This window comes from Centruroides vittatus, unplaced genomic scaffold (assembly GCF_030686945.1).
Source record: "Centruroides vittatus isolate TY-2023 unplaced genomic scaffold, ASM3068694v2 contig_397, whole genome shotgun sequence".
NCBI classification, from domain to species: Eukaryota; Metazoa; Arthropoda; class Arachnida; order Scorpiones; family Buthidae; genus Centruroides; species Centruroides vittatus.
In genome coordinates, this window is record NW_027122212.1 from 550,766 (window position 1) to 578,726 (window position 27,961).

Below are 27,961 nucleotides of genomic sequence, written 5' to 3' on the forward strand. Positions count from 1 at the left end.
ATTGTTAGACTGCATTTCAAGTATTGCTAGTCACTTCGATTCTTTGATTGTTCACTTTAGCTAATTTGATAATCAATTTTGTTTTTCTTCCAGCATTGTTAGACTGCCATCAAAGCTGTTATGATCTGAATATTGGCACCTGATAAACTGTCATTGAAACGTCCACTTTTGCTAAAATTGTGCTTTAAAAACGTCCAACAATGTATCAGGTCAGTCCATAAGTTCATGCGCATTTTTATGACCTTGAGAAAAATCTTGTTTTTTCTTTATATACATCATGATTGAAATGGTATTTTATAATTTTCAAATAACATCACATTAAAGTTATTTTATAAATGTTATCACAGTTGTTGAAAATTTTCCAATAAGATTGCATCAATTAGTCATTTTGACACCAAGTACTCCAAAAAAAAAAAAAAAATGCTGTATATTGATGACAACCAATCAAATGCTTCCAGAAATATTTTAGTAGTTTAAACAAGTTAATGATGCTGTTTGCACTTGTTTCATCACAAGACTCATTCTTTCTCGCCATTGATCAATAGTTCTTGATAAAAACCATAACTTGCTCGACGATATGCGGAAGCAGTTTCTCGGATGTTTTTGGCTTCGGTTATTCCTCTTCCGACTATCACCACGTCGGCACCTCTCTCTTTGATTGCAATATCTGGAGTCACGTATTTCTGATCTAGATTATCTGTTCCTTCACTCATTTTAACACCTAAGTGAAAATAAGCTGTCAATCTTTTTTCCTAATGATTATACATACATACAAAATATGAAAAAAATCATTACCTGGAGTTAAATGCAACACATTTGGATCTGAAGTTAAAACAGACTGGCTGATAACACCTACAACAAAATCAGAATACTCCTTTGCAAGATTGATAGCTTCTGCAAATTATCAAAACAATTACAATGTTAAATAATTAATATTTACATTATTAAGTTAAAAGCACATACTCTTGGCTTCTTTAAACTTTAATAAGAAATAATATTGGAATGATAATTGCAAGATTTTTATATGCAACCAAAAAATAGAACTTGCAAATAATTTCAGTGTTAATTTTACATATTTAAGAAAAAAGAAACAACCACTTTCTCAGTATGATTACAATAATTTAACTCAAAGTATGTATTTATATCTGAACATCAAAAATGTTCATGTTTAGAGACAGAAATATATATAATTGATCCAGTTCTGTTAATTTTCTTTTCAAATTACTATAGTAAAACTTCACGTATACAGCCATGTAATTGAGGTGATCACTTGGATACAGTTATGAAAAAATTGGCCTGCAAAACTAATTAGAGTGAAGACAATGACAACTTTCAGCCCTCAATAATTCACCTTAAAATATACTGTTGTCAAAATTAAACTTCTCTAACTCAGAAGGTTCTGGAGAGTGTTCTAGTCAGTCAGTCAGTCAGTCAAAATAATCTTTATTCTCTGGCGCTGCTGAGCACAGCCAGGCAGAAATACAGAAAATACATAGTAGATACATGCTGTTAGTTATACAAGGGATACAGTAAAATGGCAGGGAAAAGGGAAAGAAAAATAGAATAAAATAAATGAATTAAAATAAAAATTACATAAATGATTTAAATAAAAAAAAAAAAATGAAGAGTAAAAATAAAAGTTTTTATATTACTAAAGTAACATTATTGTACTGTACATCAAAGTCTAAATGCTGTAATAGCAGAGCAACAAGACTAGAGTGAATCAGATCACAAGAGAACAGGTCAACTACTGCTAGAAATGAAACATTTGCACAATGGGTACTTCAGATGATGCATTTGCTATTTATTAACTACAAATTTTTTGTACAAAAAGTCGCTGACAGGTAGCTCTGGAGCTATGCAAATCACGTTTTTTCACTGCTGAATGCAATGAGTCTGCTTTAATCATGAGAACATGCCAATGAACTCTGTCCTTTAGATCTGACACAAATGCAATCTTTCACGATAGACCTGGTCTTTCAAAAAATCCCATAGCCAGATGTCATACGGAATAAAATCAGGTAAACAAGGAGACAAAGTTGTTGGAAAGTAATAAATGATTACCCATTCATTGGTGAAAGACTGCCTTAACACATTGAACAGAGCAAGGGAAGTGGGATGGTGCTCCATCTTTCATGAATATGGTATCTTGAAGGCTTTGTTGAAGCTCTGGGATCAAAATGTCTTTAGCATGTTAAGATACCGTTCTCCAATAATGGAACAGGTTTGGACTCCAGTTGCATAACTCCAACACCATCTACTGGTGACTTTTTGTACAAAACTTTTTTAATGTAATAGATAGCGAGTACATCGTCTGAAGTACCTGTTGTCCAAATGTTTCATTTCAAGCAGTAGAACACTCCAGAGCCCTCTGAGTTTGGGAAATTTAATTTTGACAACCCTGTATTTAACCTGGCTATCATATTTATTTTAATCTGTTAGTTTTCAATCTATATTCTTAATATCTGTATTTATTAACCTATGTCAGTTTTTGATGTGATAAGCCCATACTATGATAGCCAGATATTTACATATATGAATTACTAATGTAATTAAGGTGAAATATTGACTGTAATTAGAGTATAATACTGAATCCTACTAAAATTTTAATACATTATTATTATTTTTTGTTTACTTTTTATTTCATAAAAATTTACATAATATTGTATATCCTTTGCAATATACAGTAATCCAAACTTCATACAGGACAACGTATTAACACAAAATAGTATTGGGTTGACCAATAAGTCTCATTTACATGTCAAAAAGCTGCACAGACAATTTTTTCAGATTGAATAAACTGAAATAATAATGAATAATCAATAACCTATAATCTTGGGCAGCTCAAAAAACTTCCTGCCCTTCTTGGCAAAAATATCTGGCAAGGGCACTTGCTAGACTTTCATAGTACTTGGAGGAAGTTAAGGAAACCATTAGGAAATCCAATAATTTTCGGTTATACTAGGATATAAAATCTAAGTAATAAAATTAGCTTAAAAGGAGTAATTTTGTCGAATTATGATAAACTTAAATATTTTTTGACATTAAAACTGTGTGGTGCCACTATTACAAAGTATTAAAAAAATTATTTTTTAATACTTTTTAAATCTCACAGAATGTATGTCTAAAAGAGCATGGCAAAATTAATAACTCAGAATTGTCATAGAATGCATTTTGGCTATAAGCCCTTTTTCAGCTGTTCACAATTCCTTAAAAATACTATTCCTGAGTAAAGTGACAAGGAAAATATATTTTTAGTTTATATATGCCTTTTATTGGTTAATAACTGAACATCTTTTTACAGATTTGCACTGCATTTATATCTTTTTTATTTTAAAAAAGCATATTTCAAAAATGCTCATTTGCTTACCCATCTTTCGATTAATGTCGAAAACACAAAATACAACCAATCTTTACACTTTTTTAAAAAAAATGAAATGTGAATTTCAACTGATTACAATCTTGCAATATTTCAACTGAAGTTTGTTGCTTTTCCTGATGTCTACTGCCATCTGTCATATATTAACAAAAACCACAGACATATTGGCCAACCCTACAGAATATTGAAACAGATTGTAAACTCCAGTAGGATTCATTCAAGTACTCACAGATGGAATAAACATTTATGAAAAGGTAGTAAAGGTTTTGCCCACCAGTGGCCGAGCGGTTCTGTCGCTAAATGCTGGGAGAAAACCCGGAAAACTCCATGTGGCCAGCCTTTCTCCACATTTGTAACACCTGAATAGGGGCCAGTTTCCCTTACAAGACCTCCCAGAAGGCATTTTCTGTCGCATAACATCATGTACCAGAGAAGGCAATGGGGAACCACTCTGGTTGTAACTTCTCCCAGGATACACCTTGGTACCTTAACTAACCACTTATTAACCTGCTCCAGGTGCTTGCCGACGTCAGGATTTCTGATATGGCACGCAGAGAGAGAGTAAAGGTTTTATTCAAATACAGTATAACTTCACTTTGTGCCCAACTTTCTTTATGGCTATACCCAAAATTTCCCCATAAACCTGCATAAATTTTAATGTAAATCAAACTCCATATTGACGTCCACCCCATTTACATGGCCAACAGAACAGGTAACATTATGTGGATTAATACTGTACTGCATGAAAAAAAAGTGAAGTGTACTTCTTTTGTATGGGTGCAGTTATTTGATCAGTTGACCCAAAGAAAGTGTCTAAAGGAAGTGTGTGTCTGAAACTTGATCAATGTGTTGTTATTGTATAAAGTAGCATTCCATAGAGGGCATTCAGAAAAAAATTACTCAACTTCTCCAGAATTGAGTTTGCTGTTGAATAGAGCTATTATATACAAAAGCTACACATTAAAAAATAGTGTTGGCAAATATTTAAATTTCAAAAATAGGCAGATTGATTTTAAAATCAATTCATACAGATGTCATTTTCTCATATAGACAAATTGGTCTTTGTCTTTTTTAAAAATGGATATTGAAGAGGTGTGACAACAGTATAACATTATTAGTCACTAAGGCATTTTAGCTAAAAGATATAACAAACTATTAAACTATTTGAGTTTGAAAAGATAACGTCAAGTACAGTAAATTACCAGAAAAAATCAGACAGACATGCACAGTGAAAAAGGAACAATTTTTTTTTTTGTGAAAATAAATCACATGTAAGTTATAAAGCCATCATTTGTTAAAACAGCAAGTTATAAAATGTAAAAACACTAGATGCCAAGTAATGTTGCTACAACTATATCAGCATTACAGAAAAGGTTTATTTATGCAAGTACTTTTGACAGTACATAACTATTCTTTTCAGGCAATACAGTAAAGCATCGATTATCCGACCCCCGATTAACCGACCGCATTCTAGTCAGCAAATTCAAATGTTTGCTAGTGATGTGGCACTACAATATTTGGTTATGTCTTGGCTACTTTAATATTATTTTTGTTAAATTTTTGCATGTTTTAGCTGGCAGCACTGGCTCGACCATGAAAGGGAGGATAGTATTTAAACCAGGCCTAATACACTATACTAATAATGTATTTTTTTATACTTTTCGGTTATCCGACCAACCCCAGTCCCCAATTAAGTCGGATAATCAATGCTCTACTGTATTATCATTCACACAGAACAGAATGCTACTATTTGAAAAATGGAATATAAATGGTGACAAACATTTTTCAAAACTGTTCCTCTCACACAAGTATGGTCTGTAATTGAAATATATAAAATCACAAAATTTTTAACAACCAGTGTACTCAATGAAGTAAAACCAATAAATTGTGAAACCAATATACAGAAGTAAATTAACTTGTAGCAGTGCCATTAATGAAGCAAAATGCTTTTTATGCAAAATATGCAGCTTACATCTTTAGAAGCTAAAATAGTGCTATCCACAGTTCCGGTATGTCAATTGTGGGAGAGTTGTATGCTGACACTGACACAATGAAGAAACTCCCAAATAAATAGTGTTCTTCAGTCCCCATAATGTCTTAGGAGCAAAGTTTATGACCAAAGCGGATCAAATTTACCGTGTATTACTTGTTTAGCTAGATCTGTTATACACCTATTTTGTGTAACATCTTCATGATGCTCTGCAAAATAGAGACAGAACAGTCTGACAGTCTCCCCAATATATATCAGCTTCAACCCAGTTAGTGAATTTTGTAAAAGAATAGCATGGCCCAAATAAACACTTATATTGTTAATTTTTGTTAAAATAACAAAGAAACAAATTATCATCTCAAGTTTTCCTTGCATTAATCATATATTGTAAAACAAAACTGATAAAAATTGTGATTTTTTAAAGTGTTCATTGCAAATTGTTTTCATGAAAACAAGATATAATTACCAGTTGCATATTCTTTTGTTGTATAAGAACCGGCTGAACTCATCTCTGCTACAATCAAACATCCATTTTTTTGATTAACTGTAATCTAATAAAAGAAAAAGAAAAATATATTTTAGTTTACTAATGAAACTTGTGAAAATATATTATTCAAAATTTAGATTACATTTTTCAGAGCTCGGATAATGCCGGGACCAGGTAAATGATGAATGGTGACCAAATCTGCCCACTCTGCAATCGTGTAGATTCCAGATTTATATTGAAGCTGAACGGTATTTCCAATATCAGCAAATTTCCTGAAACAATATTCAAGAAAAGCAATAATATATTTATAATGGTCATTGTTTCAAGATTTTATAACTTATGGCCAATGAACAAATATAAACATGTATTTAAATATAATGAATCATCAAACTATTTCATTTGAGATACAAATTTATTTAAATTTTTGTATCTGTAAAAAAAGTATTGAAGTGGCTGCAATAAGCGTATTTAGTCCAATTTTAAAAAATTGGACTAAATATGCTTATGGCAGCCACTTCAACACTTTTAATATTGTTATTTGATTTTAATTGTCAGAGAATTGATGTACAAACTGAAGTTGATGTAGCATCAACTTTAGTTTGTATAATAGTATGCTTATACTTTTCACATATTGGATCATTAATCATTTTTCAGTATCTTATGTTAAGAAGAATTTTCATACACATTTTCTTAATTTTTAAAAGTGTAAAATAATGTAAATTATTTATTTCAATTGAAATTATTTTAATCAATGCATCATTAAAGCCAAACAATTGCCAGATTATACAGGGCTATATTACTACTACTATTATTAATTATATAAATTATTTAAATAATTTAATTACTATTAGTAGTAGTAATATAGACCAATATAATCCAGCAATTACTTGGCTTTAATATGTATCTATCAGGTTTAAGATGTTTATATTTGTACATATATACAAAATATATCATTATAAAATTGCATACCTGTCTTCAAACAAAAGGAAATTCTTTCTTTGTGAAATTTCTTTTAGTTTCTTCATAGAATCAACATTAAAATCTTCTATTATATCTATGTGCGTCTTTAATATACATATTTCAGAACCAACTTCTTCGGCAAACTAAAAAAGAAACTTTCTAAAACTAATATTCCATTTAAAGATATTAAAATGTATCTTATCAAAGAAGTTAATCAAAAATTTGAAATGCCAAAACATTGGTAAAGATTTAATAACTTTCTTCAAATTGATTCAACAAATCAAATTGGTTCTCTGACTTCTGATTTTCTAAATAAAACTTAAATTGGCAGATTACATTCCTGTTTCCATGAGATAAAAAAGAAAAGACTTAGTGCTTTCTTTCATGATTAAATTTTGTGAAGTGATATTTAAATCAGCACATTGAAATATAATTTATTATTTAATCAATGCAAACTTTCTAAGTGGAACTGTGATTCCATGTGATAATCTGTAGTCATCATGTATAGTCCCCAAATCAACAAAATCACCATAATTTCTATTTGAAGAGATAAAGAGGCAATTAAAATGACAGATGTTTTATTAACACGGGATTAGTATATAAGCAATTGAGTGAAGTGATGCAAATCAATAATTTATGATGACTGGAAAAACAATGAACATAAAGATGGAATAACTAAGGCACACTACGCACAACCAAGCACATACTACAATAAATGAAAAACTATAACTTAAGTGGAGATAGCTAGATCTTTAAATAATGGCAAAGATAAAAAATAATGTAAATTAGAAGGCAAACTTGCATAAAACTAGACCAGGGGTGTCCAACCCGCAACCCAAAGGCCACATACGGCCCAATAAACATAAACAAAACTGACAAATTTTTTAATATTTTTTTATTTATTTCAACAGCATAAACTCAAAAAAGAAGTTTTACAAAGTTTATACATGTTTTATTTTTGAGTGGAAAGGAAATATTTTCAAATATTTGGAAATGTGTGAATGAGGAAGGAATACTAAATAAAGCTGGAGTTGTGACTCAAAGGATTATAGACCCAAATTCGGGGAAAGGAGCCAAAAGATAAAAAGTAATGAGAAAGGTTAAATAGACCTTCTATTGTGCAAATATTGACCCTTAATTTTCCAACCTTCCTCACTTCTTTATCTCTCTCCTTTCTGCACATTTGAGTCCCAACTCCAGCCTTATTTAGTATTCATTCCAGCATTGCAAAATTTGGCTACTTTGTGCCAAATTTGGCTATCTGTTGTTTAGTTTGGTGTAAAAAAATACCATTTGGCGCATTGGCTACTTTTTGGGCTACATATTATGTATAAATATATTAGTTGAATAGAAATGCACTTTAAAATGGTGTTTTGTCATTTCTTTTATTAATTAAAGACCCAAATAAAACAAATATTTGTGTTTTTCAAATAAATTGTTTGTCTTCTTTATAATAAATGAATTTATCTATTTCTAAGTAAAAATTGAAAGTGTTTGTAGAAGTAATTTTTTAAAATATTCTTTTTTGTGATAAAGTTTTAATACTTATTACTATAATCTAGATATGTTAATCCTTAAATATATGAGTATATTATATACAGGGCCACGAGTATATTATATCAGGGTGTATCAGAATGACGTTTTAAACATTTGGGGGAGTGTAGAGGATGAAATTTTGAACGTTTTGATATAAGGAACCCATAGTTGGAAATGTGATATAAAGTTTCTACAGCAGTAGGAAGTGCTTAACCACCCTTCAATTTAGTAGCTACCCTTCCGTCATGTTATTGTTCTTGACTTCTTCCTCTGGGGTTACGTAATGTCCCGTGTGTACACAACACCTCTAGGAACAGTTTGTGAGCTTACAGAGTGCATCTTTACAGCATTTAATACCATCAGAGGGGAGTGTGGCATCTTACGGAGAGTCGGACAAAACATGGTTCGTCGTTGCACACGATGTAACAAAGTTGGTGGTCGTCACATTCTAAAGTAATGCAGCCACTGATTCAATGGACAGTTTGATTGTACTCTACTGTTTTGTCAATAAAACTTGTCATAAATACTGTATTCTGCTGTTTCATTCAGCATACCAACCGCAAAGTGCAAAGTGCTGTAGAAACTTTATATCATATTTCCGGCTATGGGTTCCTTATATTAAAACATTCAAAATTTCATCCTCTATAATCCCCAAAATTTTTAAAACATCATTCTGATACACCCTGTATACTCGTGGCCCAAAACTCCTTCTTCCAATGTGGCCCAGAGAAACAAAAAGGTTGGACACCCTGAACTAGACTATTGCAGAAAAAATACCTTTCATTTTCTGCTACAAGTGCTCCAAAATCCAACAATGAATTTTCCGAACAACTGAAGTTTCTTACAACATATATTACAATTTCTTCATTTCACATACATTAACAAACAAAAAATAATAGTTTTTAAAAATAAATCATTAATCAAAATTTAAAATTTTTTTAAACCACACTCTTATCAAAATATATGGAAAAAAGCTTATGTTTAGAAGTTCTGAACAGATCATAAATAATAATAATAATAATAATAATAATGATAATGAGAATTTAAAGAAAAAAAAGGATCTTATTCATCACTCCACAAGAAACTCATGATATCAGCCGCAAGTTGACTCACAAGTCCAACTAATTTCACAGAATATTATTAATGCATGACATACAAAAAATCTTAATTAATTTTTAAAAAATGTTTTATTAATAGAATGTGAATATTTAGTAAATGATTCCTTATACCTATTAATCTTTTAAGAAAAATCTAAAATTAAACATTTCACATACTTAACACAACAGTACATAAAACTTTTACCATTATTAAAACTTGATAATATATTTGTTACAGAAACAATTACATCAACAATTTAAGACAAAGAAATATGATTTCAGAACAAGCACATAATTTTTATTTCAAAAGAAAATTCTGAAGGAAGATTGTTAAAAGTTAATGTGATAGAAAGCTCCAAAGAATTTGATAAATGATTAACAGAAAAATAGAGAAACAAATTCATATAACAACATAAAATAATTGCTAAACACAAGTTTTTTTTTTCAATTTAAATTAGATTGTATACAGAAAGTTTACAAATATACACATAATTAATTTTTTATTAGCAATTATCTTCATTGTGTCACTTGCAATTAAATCATAGAAGCCACTGTAGCTGAGTTTGATGACAACTACTTCAAGCTGCTATAAATACCGTATTTTCCGGCATATAAGACAACTTTTTAACCCAGGAAAATCTTCTCAAAAGTCAGGAGTCATCTTATATGACGGAAAGTACGGTAGTTACCAACGAATTTAAATTTGCAAATACAGTACATGGGGATGTTCTTGGTATATTCTTACTTATGGTTACTTTAAAATGTAATGGAGAGTACTTCTTTGACTCATGAATATGTCTAAACAAAATATGGATAATTCCTATTGAAACTTTATTTATAATGCCATTTAACATTTCTATTTGCTTGCAAATAACATTCCCATATGTCTAGAAGTTATTTATCATAATTACCACTACAAAATTAATTTTCCATTTTACTGTTATATATTTATCAAATTGCTGAAAATTTAATAATCATTCTATATAACTTTAAAAAGGTCTTCTCATTACAGAGATAACATTATAACCAGTAAAAAGTGAAAATATTCTATAATTCTTAATGTTATATCTAAATATAATTTTGTTATGTCAATATGAATGGAAACTAAGAAAAGCCGGACTATTCTTAAATACAAAATTAACCGGATATCACTTCAGATTACATTGAATTATATATTTAAATATTAATATACATCAAGATTTTAAATAAAAGAAGTTTATTCATTCCTTTCGACATTTAAAAACCTGTTTTCTATTATTTGGAAGTGAAATATTGAGGAAGAATCAGAATATATGGAAGAAAGAACTTTTTTTGTTCTTCTCCAAGTTTAAGTTCTTAGAGAGCCAAATCATTCTAGTTTTCAAGAATCCATATTTATTCTTCTTTTCAAAAATAGATAAAAGGTTAAATTCAATGGAAGGAAAAAGGATTTTGTGTTTTTGTTTATGTTTTGATAAAAAATACAATAAATAAAATTCTTAACTTTACCCATATTTTCAAAGTTTAGATATACTAACAAAGAAAAAAGTTTGGTAGTATAAAGTAATATATAAAGTTATAAATTAACTAGTTATATATTATTGCAACATCATCATAATGCCAGGCTGCAATTTTTAATCACATTTTAATTTAAAATGTTATGTAACTTCCAGTCCAGATTGGCAGCTTGTATATAGTTAATTGGAACCTCCAGTGTCTAAGCTTTCCATATCTGGTTTCAAGTTTGACCTATCTATCTAACTTGTTCTTGAGATTAGCGAAGGAGAACATATGCCAATGGGAATCCATAAGTTTTCAATAAAATTGCAGTCCGATAAAAAATACGAATGAGAAAAACTATCAAAATTTTTGCCAGGCTTTATTTTAGGCTGGTAAAAATCTGACATTTTTCAATTGAGTAAATTTATAAATTATAATACTCACATGAAGTAAATCTGAGAAAGATGTTACATCAACAGCCAAACATAAATTCGTCTGTTTTTCTTCCATTATTTGAAGTAATTTCTTTGTAATGGGATTTTTGCATAATTTGGCACGATTGGAATAAGACATTATACTCTAAATAAACAAATAAAATTTGAAAAAAAAAATTTAGCAACTATATAATTTTTAAAGGATTAAAACTAATCTTATTTTATCTTAATTACTTTTAAACTTAAATTTAAAATCATGAATAATTCTGATTACAATGAAAACTGATACATTGCATTTGTTAACAATAGTAACTATTCATTACATAAAATAAAATAACAAAGAAAATTATAAATTACATATTTAGATATTAAAATTTGTAATAAACACCTTAAAGCTATTCTTTTTTTCCATTCAGTCACAGCTATTGAGATAAATAAATTTACTTAAGTTAATATGTTGACTGCTATTATGTCATTGAATGAAATGTTTCCTGATGTCATTCTCAGACATCTTACTGTAGGCCAGTGGGTTCTCAATCTTTTTGAAGTCGGGGAACACTAAACTTTGACATTTGTTTTCCGCAGAACACTTACAATACATTAGCTTTAAAGCAGGGGTGGCAAACCTTTTTGAAATCAAGCACACTAGGTCTAATATATGACGACATTGGCGTTTGCTAATTATATTCCCATACAAAAATTATTTTACATTGTATTGATTTTTCTTTTGCAACAATTTTTAATTCTATATTTGTTTTTTCACGGAATACCTGTGTTCCGCAGACCACAGATTGAGAACCACTGCTGTATGCAATACTCAAATATATAACATTTATTCTTTGTTTAGAAAAGCTAAGCCCAAATTATAGTAATAATCAAACGATAGTCTAGCAACAAACTTCTAGCCTGGTAGTAAATCTAGCTGTATCATTTGGTTCTATTGTATCTTCAGCCAAACTTATACCAAAAGCTTATTTTTTCTGAAAAATTTTCTTGGGTTATCTCGTAATTGACATATAAAATTAATAGTAAAAGCACTATTATGACAACCAACAAGAGATGGAATTTCTTTATTTTATAGAAACAACTTTAACTGGAAATTTAGAATGGAAACTCTTATAGATAAACTGGATTTGCTGGAATTTGTTCAAAAACCATTATCAAAAATTATAGCAAAGGCAAACTCAGCAAAAACAACAATTGACAAAAAGGAATGAGCACATGATATTAAAAAGAAATAATGAGAAATATGTCATATATTGTTCAGAAAATTGCTGATAACCATTTGGAATATACTAAATATAATATATTACTTATATCTGATTTGATTTATATTTTAATATGAACTTAAATTTAGATTCTCTGATATGAGATATCAAAAACAGACATATTTAGAGGAGGAGATAGTATTGCACCAAAAACTACATAAGATGAGTAAACTTCAATCCACCAATCAGCATGGATAAAATCTTGATATAAACTAAAGATTAAAATTCCTGAGCTTTACAATTTGCTTCAGTTACAAGTCATTTTTTCACTACTCTACTCAAATTAACCACTCCTAAACTGAAAGTGGCAATGAATATTTATTCATTCGCCACAACGACTCGTCAATAAGGCTTTGCTTTCAGTTCAGGAGTGGTAAGTATACTTGATAAGTATACTTCTATCCTATATTTGTGACATTTGCTGAGAAGTGAAACCAGCTTAAGTACTAAAAGTGGAAATAGACTACCTAAGTGTCCTAAACTTATTAGTTTCTACTGCTTATTTGTATGGCTGTATTTAATCACATGTTTATATTTTAGCCCTGATATGAATGTAATTTGTAGTTAGTACATATAACTATTTATTATTTGTACATTTTATTGTAAATTACTGTATTTAAGAACCTGTTGCTACTGTGTAAAATTCTTTATTAATAAAGGAAACAGACAATTGCACAGTGTAAAATTCATGATAGCACTTGACATCAATAATTTTTCAGTTGTCAGTGTCTAAATGTAATGGTACCATTTCTCATCATTTATTTTTAATATCATGTGCTCATTCCTTTATCATATAATGATAAAGGACCAATTATAAAAGGAAATAAGTTTATTGCAGTTGCTGGCCAAAAACATAAGTTGTACAAACTGACTATTACATAATTTAAACTATGCAAATTTGTACTAAATTGGCAAAAGCTAGTTAGCTATGACACAAAAGATTGGTTTATGTAAACAACATTAGTCTACAAAAGCTTAAGGATATTGTATGTAGAATAAACTTGAATGTTAATAAGAAAGCTACGACGATCTGTCAGCAATGTGGAAAGAAAACAGATCAAGCTACCCCATGTTCAGAAAAAAGCCCAATTGTAAAAACCTCTTCAGTTGATATAAAGTCATTTATTTGAAGCTGTAACTCCAGAATCACATGATACTAAATATGTACAGACATTCATTGATGATTACGCATTTCACAGTTACATATACATTCAAATCAAAATCAAAAGTATTTAGAAGTTTTTCATTATCTGAATCAATTGCAACTGCTCATTTTTATTTTAAAATACGTAGGAATCAAGTTTAATTTAGTATTCATCACACATTGAACAAAACAATATAGTGGAACAAATGAATAGTATACTACTGAAAAAGAATGCTGTTTGCTATTTGATTCAAAATTAGACAAAACCTTTTAGATTGAAGTAGTTTTAACTGCAATATATTTAATTAGACTCCAAAAAATGTGTTAAAAGATAAAGTTCTGCAGAATTATGGTATGATGAACAGCCAAATCTTAAGAAACTGTGTGTTTGAATTATTGTCTACTTCCATATGCCAAAAGCACTTATTGATGGAAAGTTTGAGCCAAGCCCTAAGAAATGCATAATGATTGGATACTGTGCAATTGATTATCAACTATGGTTGCAAAAGATAAAAAAGACTATTTTTGCAAGAGATTTTATTTCTGATGAAGTTAAATGCTTGATATAAACATAAATAGAGAACAAACAAAAAAACTGGAATGCTGATGACAGGAATGACTTAAGTCAGCAATGCAAACCAATGACCAGTACAATAACTTAATACTTTCTAAACATTCAATGTGAATGTTTAGAAAGTATTAAGTTTTTATAAATTACAAAAAATATTTGAGATTTCAAAATTTTCCGTACGTAATGTGAAAGAAGAGTCAAAGTCATTGCAAAAAAGTCTTAAAATTCCCTAATTACAAACCTAAGATAGGAAAATTATTATATAAACATTAGATTTCTCATGAAACAACTTGTTTCTGTTAGAACCACATTATTATTTTCTTCGCACTTATCTAGAGTTTGTTGTTAGAAAATAAGTTTATTACCAATTTAACATTAAACAAATTTTGGCATAAGTTTAAAGACAGGTATTAAAAAGCAGTCCTGATGAAATTGAACTATGTTACCACATGCTACTATGTTTATAGTCTTATTTACTGACCTGTCTCTTGTGGGTTATGCATTCAATTTATAAATAATTGCATTTTATGTCTAAGCAATTATTATAATTTAACTTATAAATAAATATTTAGATAACTATTTTAAATAACAATTGTGATGATGCAATATATTAATGACAGCTAACTAACAAAGTAAATCAGACAAAAAAATTGTATAATTGTAAATAAAGCAACTCCTCACTTAATGTCATCAATAAGTTCTTGGAAACTGCAACATTAAGTGAGATGATGCAGGATGAAACCAATTTTATCATAGGCTGGTTGATTAAAACAAAATATAATTTGGTTAAAATTATTCCAACTGGAATATGCTTGCAATCGCCAGCATTTATTTTCTATCTCATAGAGCCAACTTTACTGTTTATACAGAAGATTCAACAATATTTGTACTGAATAGTACTTGTATCTTCTGTCAACAACATTATAACAAAACATTAAGCAAAGACAAGACTTAATTTAGAATTTATTTATTATAAAGTAAGTTTAAAATGATTATTTTAAACTTATTTTCTTCTGAAAATCTTTTAAAATATTTGTAAATAGATTGTAATTATTAAAAGAATTTTATAATCTTGTATGCATGCTTTTTTTCAGCATATTCAATTTTTATGCAAAAAACAGAAAAATTTAGTCTGTTTACAAGAGCATGTATTTAAAACAGTAAATATAGAAAACACAGAGTTTATGTGAATTATCATTCTCATATATTAAAAAAAAAAAAAAAACACATACACAAAATTTTAAAATCATCTAAAAAATTTCATACATACTTTTGTTTTGAATGGTTCAGATATAATTTTTAAATTTTTATGATCTTCAACAAATTTTTCTATAAGGTCAAGATTACTTTTGTCAATTTTATTGTGCTTATGTAGTAATGACAGCATTGTTGACATTGTATATATACTGTAAAAAAATAATTCACATGTAAATGACTTTTATAATTCATATTTAAAAATAATACATTAATAAAAAGAACATAAATCTGAAGAAAATTAAAACAAGCTAAAATACAGTATTTGTGTAATAAATTCTGACGTTTTAAGATAAAATAATTAAAAAAAATAGTGTATAAATTTACATTTTAAAATTACTATTAATTTCACAGGACAATATTTTTAGACAATAATTATGTAAAACTTTTCATAACATACCTGTGCAATTTAATTCTTTCCCGCTCAAGATTTATCTTTCCACCTTGTTCTCGGTCAAGTAATACAATACAATCACTAATTTCTAAACCAACGGATCTGAGTATCTATATATATTTTGAACAAATATATAAAAATTTCTCTCGTATTTTATTTTTGTTAAAGCTTCAAATAACTTACATTTGCAGTTTCTACAACACTGCTTCCACTAGTAACAACATCCTCAATGATAAGACATTTTTGTCTTGCTTTATAATTTCCTTCAATCAATTGTTTTGTCCCATAAGATTTATTTTCTTTTCTTCTCAGTACCATTGGAACATTTTTATTGACAGAAATACACTACATAACAAAGTGTTAAAATATTTTTTATAAGAAACCATTTTCAACTGTAAGTAAAATGGTAGTAAAAAACAATTAATTACAGAATTACTAAGTTGGGTATTTTTCAATAAAGTTTATATTTGATAAACTTAAAATAATTACTTCTGGAAATTTTTATATGTCTAGAGATTATAGTAATAGCAAGATATGAAAGAAGGATTTATGATTTTATCAGAGATAATAAAATAAAAAAATATCAGAAACTAAAAAAATTATATAGAAAATGCAAATATGAAGTTTATAGGAGAAAAAAAAACACATACATTTGTAAAGTACTTCAATGCAAAGTGCCTTAAAGCAAAGTACACTTGTATTAAATATAATTACTGTAATTCATCTGATAATTAATCATGAAGTTTTTATTCTATAAATTTCCTAGCATATGATCTTATAACAATAACTGAATAAACATAATTTTGTATTAAACATCAAAATACATACCGTAGCAATTGGTAAGGCTGTATAAGGCACACCACATATTAAGTCGTGGGATATTTTGGTTTCTTCTATTTTTTGCCACATAACATCTGCAACATTTTTCTAAAAATAAAATAATTTATAAATGTTAAACCAAATATTTCTCTTTATTTGATTTAATTTTTTAAACATTACAATAAAATAAAGTAAAAGACCAGATACTAAAGTTACTTGTAGAATGATTATCATCATTCTTCAAAGATACTATACTTTTTTTGTTTTTAAATCACTAATTCTAATCAATTTAAAATTCTAATATACGTTAAAATAAACACTAACACAAAAATCCAGCAAGGATGAAGATACTGTAATAAGCAAAACAAATATTTTCAACTATTTTTAAATGGTCATCATCAGATTTAATCGAGTAAATTCAGGACCAATGATTAGGCCATGGAAACCATTCCACCTAGATAAAAATCCTTTTACAAAGTATGTTAATCAGACACTGCTCTATTCCCATAAAAGCACAGACTATAATGCATTTCAACTTATATGTACACAGCTGTTATGTATAATAACGTTCCTTTTTTAATAATATCTATTCCAGTTGTGATATCCATTCAAATTTGCACTCAATTATGCCTGATGATTTAATTTATATGCCTTTGTGTCCTTATCTTAATAATTTAAATGTCAACTAGGACATATCTATTACAAAGAAGAAAACATATATTGGAGAAACAAAAAGAAAACTAAGATTAAAAGAACATATTCATGCAATCAAAGGGAATTATGCAAATTTCGCGGTAGCGGAACATTGTAATTTAAAAGGATGCAAAGTAGATTCGAACATAGTAAAAATAAAGAAAAAAGGGAAAAATAATTATAAAAGACGATTGTACGAACACATTTATATAGTTAAACAAAAAGATAGAATAAATAACAACACAGGACGAGAAATAGACCAATCATGGAACAGCATTGTCTATAGAGGGAGAGAGAGGAATTATAAAGGAGAAATCAAGTGGGGTTAGAATATGTTTAGATTGATATTGTTGAATTTTGCATTAAATATTGTCGGTTTCAAAGAGGTATTTAAAAACCCGGAAATTGTAAGTTTTAAATTAATTTATTGTCGGGAATTTTTTATGTTTTTTAAATCATTTTGTAACAATTTCAAATTGAAATTTTTTAAGAAAATGTCGATGGTAAACCTGCTGATGAGGGACCAACAGATCCGAAACACAAAGATATCATGTGTGTTCAGGTGATAAATAAAGACTGTCATTCTGACTTTGTTTACTTAATTTGCAGAACCAGTACGCCAATATAATAAGTCCTAATAATAGATATGTCCTAGTTGACGATTTAAGTTTAAATTATACCTGATACTTGGTTAAAATTTTTTTAATGATAACATGTCTATGTGAAGCTTTGATATATACTAAACATAATTAACTTAACTTAGAACTAGAATAAATACAAAATAACAACACAGAAACCACTAAAATTCAGCATAAACTCACTTTACTAAACTAAAACAAGCATTCTGATGTTTTAAAAATGTCATCATCAAGTTTAAACAGAACAGAAGGCAAAACAGAAGATAGAATGCAAATTGAAAATTAAAGATCATTGCATATAAAGACACTAAACACACATTACATATTTTTCCAGCAATTGAATTTTATTACAACAAATGTTTTCTGCCTGATTGATACGCCTTTGTCTGATTTTTAAATGGAGATTCTATGTAATTGAAAAGAATATTCTATTCCAAAAATAGAATCTCCATTTAAAAACCAACAAAGGCTTATCAATCAGGCAGAAAACACTTGTTTTAATTAAATTCAATTGCTGGAAAAGTGTGTAAGGTGTGTTTGGTATCTTATATACTGTGGAAGTTCCAGTTTTGACTATTATTGATTAAAGATCATTGAATGGATGAAACATAACATGTCATACTTAAATTCCATTCTATTTAAACCCAATGATGAGATTTTAAAAATGTTGAAAACATTTGTTTTATTTCGGTGAAGTGGGTTTTTGCTGGATTTTAGTGGTTCTGTGTTGATATTTGGTATATATTATTACATTAAATATCTGAATGTATTTTATTTAAAATTCAAAATTATACTTTTAAAATTTGTTATTAATCATATATTCAAACTAAATGTTCCATTTTGTAAAAATAAGGAAATAAAAGCAGCTGCAAACATTAATAACTCCTTGGAGCTTTTAAAGAATTAAAGATATGTTAATTGTTAAGTTCTTTTTAGCTGTTTTTCTAATAATCAGTACTTATAATCAATACTTATCAAATCAGAAAATATTTATATCTTTAAAAATGTTTCTATTTGAACAAAATGTATAAATTTGAAAAGAGATACAGAAATTGAACTCAGATGTACTATAGCCTGAACAGTTCAAATTAAAAGATCATTTCTGGATGCTACAGAATAAAAAAAGAAATGACTTTAATAAAGAAAAACATCATAAGATGCCATGACAAGCAAGTGCCACAAAGTGACTGTAAATCATCCTAATCATGCAACAATTTGAAATATTTTTAGATTTTAAATTTGATCTTTAAATTTCAAAGGTGGAAGTACTACTACCCACTCTTGATATGAATAAACAGGATGAGGCAAATCAAGTTCAAATTAACAAAAGAATTTTACATTGATTTAAATAGGAATTAGACAGGGACTAGTGTACAGTTTGAATTAAGAGAAAATTTAAATTATCCAAGTTTGATGTTTCACCTTATAAATAATTTGATAATGACATCATTTTAAAAAATTTCGATATTTTTTCAAAGATTTATTAAAGAATCAAATGTGAATAAATTAGAATGTCAGATGAAACAGTGTTATCGAAAATCTAAATTTTAATATTTAGAAATAATTCACTATATTATTTCATCATAATTAAATTAAAGATATGATTCCTGTATATTTTTTCCATTTTAAATATGAGAAATTAAATATCTTTATTTTCCTTTTCACAATCATTATCAAAAGATATATATTTCAATACAATATTTATATTTTCAACCCATTGAATCAAATGGATAATTAATTAACAGAATAATTCATGTAATATGCCAAATAACTACTGGATTATATTGGGCTATTTTTCTGCGATTATATTAATTAATTTCTAAATAATTTTCCTAGTGGGAGGCATTAGGTGTCATCTCTTATTAAATTTAATAATTATAATTAAATTAAGTAATTTAGAATATTCTGGAAGAAAAGAATTGCCCGGAGCAGGACTCGAACCCACAACTCCTGCTTACTGTGCAGATGTGTTGTTAGTTATGCTACCTGAACCTCCAGTCCAATCTCTTCCAGACTTATTTAATTATGATATAACCATCCTATGTTACTTACAGTGCCGGCTGGGGACACCTTTAGCAACCTCAGCCTATAAACTCCTACACATGGCACTCAGCCGGCCATCATTCAACTCTGGCATGGTGTGTATATATATAAGTAATAGTATAAAAATATAAGTAAATATATATATACATTTACTTATATTGCAGCAAGACATTGGTTTATCCATTTGGTTAGTAGTTTTGCCATTTTCAAGTATTTTTATATTTTTTTCTACAAGAAAAAGAAACAACAGCATGTTGAATAAGTGTTTTGTGACCGGATGTAAGTCTGGCTACTGCAAATCTGGCAAGAAGTGGCATTTTTTTACACCACTTCTGAACCAGTTATATAAGTGGAAACATATAATTCCTTAAAAAGATTTACAACTCATAAGAAAATTGTAAATATGTGACTTGCAATTTGATGAAATATTTCTGATTAAGAATTATATGTATATAATTGAGGGTAAGAGTTAAGATTCTCTGTGGAAAATGGCAACTAAAACAGAATGCTCATCCTTCGAATTTTTCAAATTGCCCTTTATATTTGTCAGTTAAAGTTCGGGAAAATTTAAAATTGTTTGCAGAATACTAGCTTATCAACTATTATCATCAACCAGTTTTCAAATTGGATAAATGTAATTTATCCAATTTGAAAATAAAAGTTTTTAATATAATATCTCAATTTTTAATATTTTTAAAACTTTTATTTACAGTTTTAAATGACTCAATTTAAACCTGCTATATTACTACGTATTATAATAGGTGCATTTGCATTTGGACTTTTCTATATTTTGAATAAATGAGACCCTTAGAAAAATGCAGTAATTTATTTCATTCTTACCCATAATGAAAAGTCCCAAAAACACTTAAAAATGAATCCAAATTATCAGAAAAAACAAATCACCTAACAATTTAAAGTCTAAAATCATGAAAGTGACAGTTAATAGAATTGTAAATATTAGTGACATTTATGAATAAATAATGTTCAAAACCAAATTAAAATAGTATTTACAAATAATCTTTTAAAAAGACAAAAGCAATATCTGTTAAAAACAAGAAAAATTTCATCTTTAAAAAAGAATTTTGAATGTTTACAGCCAACTCTGGTTGTGCTCGAGCCAAACTTATGCACAAAGCAATTACAGTACTCGTAGTGGCAGAAATATTTATCGCTCCATTTTCAAAGCATTACAGCTATTGGTAGCTGTGAGACCAGTATATCTCTGCTAAAACTAGTCACAATAAAATTGCAAGAGTCTAGATTACACTTAAATCCGGATCTCCCACAGCAATAGTTACGTTATCTAGCTGACATCATTAGATAAAAGATTTGTGAATATTGCAATATACACAATAAAATTCAAACTATATTAATATTAAAAAAATAACTTAAATGTCTTTATAATTCCATCAGATATTTAAATAGGAAATAAAATATTTTCAACATGAATATGACGTATTTAATTAAGAAACAAAAACAAGTTTATTTTATATCTGCTGAAATCAAACATATTTGGTTCATTTTTGATATTAATACATTTTTCCACAGAGTCAATACTGATATTCATTTATTAACATTAATTCCTAATTCCTATAACTATCAATATAAAGATTCTCAGACTAGGGACAAGTTCAAAAAATTATACTTGCTTGATTTAAAGAAAAAAAAATGTTTCTCTAGAAAAATGGTAAAATGTTTAAATTTTAAAAGTTTTGCCTGATTTGAATACAGCAGCACCCGCAAACTGTAAAAAAAAGGGGCACAAGCTGTAAAAGAAAAAGAGTATGGTGCATATGTTATATAAAATATACAGGTATTCCTTGATTAATGCAGTTAATTAATCTCTCAGTGCTACTACACGTATCAAAATCACATTAATCAAATACAGTGGTACCTTAGCACTTGACTGAACAATCACCACCCACTAGAACAAAATTTTCAGTTAATTAACAAATATTTTTATTTTAAATTTGCTATCAGTGAAAAAGTTTTCTGTGATAAAAATGAGTAACTAATTTAAAAATAAAATGAAACCTTAGAGCACCCTTGGTGATTAAGAAAAGGACAACCCAACGACAAAGGGGACACTTGGGGCACCCCTGGTTGAATAAATAAAATTTTCTGTTATTTTAGATAAATACAACACTTACTTGAGCCTGTGACTGGTGTGAAAATAACCATTGGTTATTTGGTTATATGTGAAAATAATTGGTTATTTTCACACCGGTCACAGGCTCAAGTAAGTGTTGTATTTATCTAATATACACCCTGGTGTGTGTGAGGAAGATATGTTTTCTGTTATTTGTTTTATAAGCTTACATACTTAAGTAGATATTAAAATAATAATAATTTTATAGGTATTTTTCAACAATTCACTAAGTAATAAACAGTTCAAAATAAACATTAAAAAAATAATCTTTTTCTTCAAGTCTTGGAAAATTTGCCAGTTCCAGAAATTATAATAATGTATACCTTTCCACCTCTTATGTAATACAATTTTAAAAAATCTGTTTTTCTATCTTATCAATCTGATTTTATGCATAACAATTGCCCAGAGCTAAAATAATAATGAAACAATGTCATTTTTTATATGCATTCATAAAATTTATCAAATTTCAAAATTGCTTATCATACGAATATCATAACTTTTTCTAATATCTTTTTATCATAAAATTTTTTGAATAAAAATGATAGCAAAATAAAAAAAATCTGAATAAGTCACACTTACAGGAATGAGTATTGCTGATAATTAAAAAAATTTAATGTTACTAAATTGTTCACAAAAATTTTCTTTGAAATTTTGTGTTATCTTTTTTTATTAACTATGAATTTAATAAAGTATCTCAATATGTTTGACAAATTTTTCCATATATCCCAGAAGTATTCATTTCACCATAATAACGTCAATCCCAGTTTAAAAGAATTTGATATCAAATACTAGAAGTAAGATGTCATATCTTGCTACACTTCAATGATTACAAGATACTTACCACTCAAATAATTCTATATGAATCAAAAAGATGGAAATTACTTTGTAAATTACAATACAGATATTTTATATTGACTTACAAGTTAGCTTCTGATTAAAATAAATCCTTGTATTATTGGTTTCTCTGCAAAACAGCATTTTAGTCAGCAATTATCATCAACTTTGTTTATTGTATTTTATTACATTTAAATTTTATAAATACAGGCTGCCCTCGACTTTTGCACATAATTGGTTCCTGAAAGTGTGTGCAAATGTTGAATGTTCGAAAGTAGAGGGATGTAAAAAAATATGCACCAAAAACTGTGTTTTAAAGTATTTATTTATCAATATGTATACATATTGAAGTTAACAAGGTGTGTTTAAGTGCTTTCGGTTGTTTTCTTTATAAAGTTATCAAGAGTTAGTTGAATACCATATCTCATTTTAAATTTGTTGAACCAGCCATTACTTGCTTGAAACACAGTGTTAGAATCTTCATTTAATCTAGTCTTACAATCTTCATGTAAACTAAGAGCCTTAGCTTGAATAACTGAAAAACTCAGAGGGATATTACTTTGATGTTGATCATCAATCCACGATGACAAAGATCTTTCCATCTCATCCATCACTATGCCGTGTCTTTTGGAAACAATCTTTGAAGATATATTTCCACAATTTTGAACATATTCCTTAATTTTACTCTTATTTTTCAAAATTGAACATATTGTAGATCTGTTTACATCGTACAAATGTCTGATTGAAGCAAAAGATTCACTGTTTTCAGAACATTTAATTATTTCCATCTTTGTCTCAATCGTATGAAGTTTATGAGCCCTTAATTTCTTTTTGTTCATATCAACACTGCAGTTTCTCCATTTCTCACTCATGTTTATCAATTTATAAGGACAAAATATTTAAACATAAACAAATAAATTTTCACAACACATTGACGCACCCCCTAATGCAAAACTGAAACCATTTTGACCTCTTGCTCGAAACAACACAGTAGCGATTAGGATTCCGAGAAGTCTGCTATTGTAGGAAGTAATGTGTGTCCGAGAACGTAGAGCGAACTACTGCACTTTGTAGTGTATGAGCGTGGAAGCAAATTTTTTCATTATCAACAAAAATATTTAAAAAGTTGAATTTTTTAAAAATGTGCAAGATAGCGAGTTGTGCAAAAGTAGAATGTGCAAAAGTGAAGTGTGCAAAAGTCAAGGGTTGCCTGTAGACTAAATATTAAAATTAGCATTGTCAACAGATAACTTTAAAAAATTTTTAAGACTATATTGGTGAAAACAAAGTGAAAATATCATTACATTTATTAAATAATGAAGTTTGATTTTAGTTATTTGTGAAAAATTGTTTTGTAAATAGTTAATTCAATTATGTTTGCAAATTCCTGCTTTATGTTGTGTGTTATGTGCAAATATGTATTATTCATCACAATCTACAAAATTTATGGGCAAAATTCTTACTTAAATACTAAATAAAACATTACCAAGTATTAATGATACTTTTTTATTTGTCAACCTTACTGCATTCTTAAAAATTATAAGAAAAATTAAGAAAATGTTTCACTAAATATATTATAGCATTGTATATACAATCATTTATATTATAAATATTTTATTCTAAATTTAACTACTCAGGTTTGTTACTACATTATTATTTTATTATTGTATCTGGACAAAATTACTGAAAGATTTATTTCATCTGTACATATAAATTTTAAAGCTTTTCTATAGTTCTATATTCTAAAAAAATGATAAAACAGAAATTAAAAAATAATTCTCTTAACTATGATTTATTATTATTCAAATAAATTAAGCTATATTAGCCATACATTAATTTAATTAATTTTCAATTAAAATATGAAACAGTTTAATATTTAGTTCTGTTTCTATTTAGGAAGTAAAAAATACTCATATTAATCAATGCTTTTTGTATTTTACAAATAAAATAAACAGACTGGTTTTAAATTTCAATTTTACATTTTATAATTTCATTTTTCTAAAACATTAATTAAAGGCTAAGTTATCAGTTGGCAATGCTAATTTTAATATTTAGTCTATTTATAAAATTTAAATGTAATAAAATACAATAAACAAAGTTGATGATAATTGCTGACTAAAATGCTGTTTTGCAGAGAAACCAATAATACAAGGATTTATTTTAATCAGAAGCTAACTTGTAAGTCAATATAAAATATCTGTATTGTAATTTACAAAGTAATTTCCATCTTTTTGATTCATATAGAATTATTTGAGTGGTAAGTATCTTGTAATCATTGATCTGTTTATGTTTAATTATTTTACCGGTATAAGGCAAAAAAAAAAAAAAATTATAATTAATCAAATTCAAAAAGCTGGATTGAGATGATTATTTCCCATCTTAAGCTGTAAATGTATACTAGTAATAATAAGGTAAACATTCACAATAAACACAATACATGTTTTTTCTTAATTTTGCTTTCTTATGAGACATCATTAATAAACATGTCCTAAACAGATAGAAATTTTTGAAGGAAATGCATATAATAAAAGGCTAATTGTGAACTTTTACCAACTTTTTCAAATACTTAGCAAAAACAAAATCACTTATGTAATTAATATAGAGAATTTTTTAATCTTATCTTTCTTTATAAATATCAATGTCAACATTACTAACACAATATGTATAATTTATTATTTGAGAAAATAATTTGGCTGTTGTATAGACTACTCCCTATGGAATTTTGAGACGTTGAGTATATACCTGAACTCAGGGGACTGAGACGAGTTCAACGATACCCTACTTTTGGACCAGACACAATAAGAAAGTCATCATACATTTTTAATGCTATCATCAGACACACCATAGTTGCTAGTACCGCCATCTTGCAGTAAAGTCTGCAAACCATGACGTCGGACTACGGTCATCTCCCGGAGGAATAGGTTAGGTTTGTTGGACAAGCTGCGATAGCAGCACGTAGTACTAGCCGACCATGAGTGATAGTGAGTGTGTCGGCGGCTGAGGAGCCGTAGGCCCTGAGGTTGGGGAGCACGAGGGTGTGCGAAAAGGACTTAACTCCAACTGCAGGCGATCAGTGTGTTTGTGGATCAACATCTGCCTCTGTTGAAGGTATATATGGCCGACTTGCCAGACTGCCTGTTAAACACGCGATAGGCTTAGTGGAGAGAGCGACATGACTCCCGATCATCGTGCGATTGCTGGAAAAAAATACAATAACTTTCTTATTTTTTGCCTCCGGTCCAAAAGTAGGGTATCATTGAACTCATCTTTCTCCCGAGTTCAAATATATACTCAAAGTCCCAAAATTCCATAGGGTGCAATCTGTAGTATCCCCATAATTTTTTAAACAAATTCTAAAAAATCCAGCAATGAGTTGCTTAAGTTTCTCAGCAACATTTGGTAGCACTCTCTGTTATATTTTATTTAAAAAAAAAAAGTTTTATATTTTTATTTAACTAATATAAAATGGCAAAAAGGTTAATTTTGAGGGTAGGGGTGGAATTTACAATTTATTGTAAAACCCATGTTTTATAGTGAATTGTAAATGTTAATAAGAAAATTGTCGTTAAGTCTGATCCTACTGACAAGTGAGATACACACGACCCCCTTTATCTCCTCATCTCCTCGACCTATAATCACCAAAATTTAATAGCACCAATCCCCCTAATAAACAAACCTCCCTGAAAAATTTCAGAGATTTTCGACAAAAAGCATAAGAGTTATTAAGCTTCAAAGAGGGTGAACAAAATCGTGCTTCCCCATACACATTAACATCCATAAGCTTTTAAATATTTAAACGAAGCTAAATTATTACCAATTATTATATTATTACTATAATAACAGATCCGTAATTACCATAACATAAGGATACGACACAACAACTCGAAGATCAAAATATATAGGTGTTTCGATACCACTTTTCATCATAAATTTGCCAAACTTGATAGCTTTGACATCAAATAAATCGCATATTATTTTTGATAAAACACTTTCTTCCATTCCGATCGAGAGAATGAATTTTGCTGATATAGTAATTGTCAGTTATATCACAGATTTAGAATGATTGTAGATAAAAGAGCACGTGTTTAACATTAACAGCTCGTAAAACCTTTATATCATGAAGCGCCCTCTAGTGCACAGAATATATATTTTTTTAAAAATAACCGTAGCGAGCATTAGTTCTAAATTATGCCGTTGCGGCAAACAGCGCCAGTAGCCGGACTCGTTTCGTAGTATTTTCTGGTCGTAATTACAAATTGTGAATACTTTATTCATGATTACTATTAGTTAAAAATGAAAATAAGTTAAATTTTTAAATAGAAACCTTACTTATAATTGAATAATTTCTCCATTAAAAAAATACGATAATGTTTAGAACGAAATGCTCTAACTCGTAAGGTTATATGGTGGAACTACGAATAAAACAAAATCTAAAGTGACTCAAAAGTTGATATTTTTTCACTCTAAAAATGCTTCTGGAAATTTTTCTGGATACGAACTTCTACATTTCCAAAGTTATATATGTAAACAAGAAATCATAATAGCGAGGTTGAGGCCGAAGTTTTAAACGCGAAAACGTGTACGTCGGACGTTCAGCGCCGCTTTCCTGTAAGCCTAGAAGTTTGACAATGGCGACTGGAATGTCGAGCATGATTCCGTTGACTTTCCAAACGCCATTGTCAAACTTCTAGGCTTACAGGAAAGCGGCGCTGAACGTCCGACGTACACGTTTTCGCATTTAAAACTTCGGCCTCAACCTCGCTAATACTTCTATTAACGGACACTCCCGAAT

The 27,961-nt window shown here is 28.6% G+C and overlaps 1 protein-coding gene across 1 annotated transcript; it reads right to left on the minus strand.

Annotated features, from left to right (window-relative positions):
* Positions 1-422: 422 nt before the first annotated feature.
* r-l (rudimentary-like) lies at positions 423-27,254 on the minus strand. Its single transcript, XM_067271391.1, has 11 exons — positions 27,025-27,254; positions 16,822-16,920; positions 16,177-16,338; positions 16,000-16,103; positions 15,616-15,751; positions 11,373-11,507; positions 6,826-6,959; positions 5,999-6,128; positions 5,836-5,920; positions 796-894; positions 423-721 (listed from the first exon to the last, which is right to left on the minus strand). The coding sequence occupies exons 1-11, from the start codon at positions 27,166-27,168 to the stop codon at positions 519-521; spliced, it is 1,431 nt and encodes a 476-aa protein (XP_067127492.1). The 5' UTR covers positions 27,169-27,254; the 3' UTR covers positions 423-518.
* Positions 27,255-27,961: the final 707 nt, after the last annotated feature.

What these genes read in the sequence shown, in the direction of transcription:
- r-l (XM_067271391.1), bottom strand. Translation starts at nt 27,168, where the DNA reads ATGGAAGAAAGTGTTTTATCAAAAATAATATGCGATTTATTTGATGTC. An exon ending in GTGTTGTAGAAACTGCAAAT is followed by an intron (nt 16,104 to 16,176) that starts GTAAGTTATTTG and finishes AAATATATATAG; the next exon opens with ATACTCAGATCCGTTGGTTT. An exon ending in TTCCTTTTGTTTGAAGACAG is followed by an intron (nt 6,129 to 6,825) that starts GTATGCAATTTT and finishes ATATTGTTTCAG; the next exon opens with GAAATTTGCTGATATTGGAA.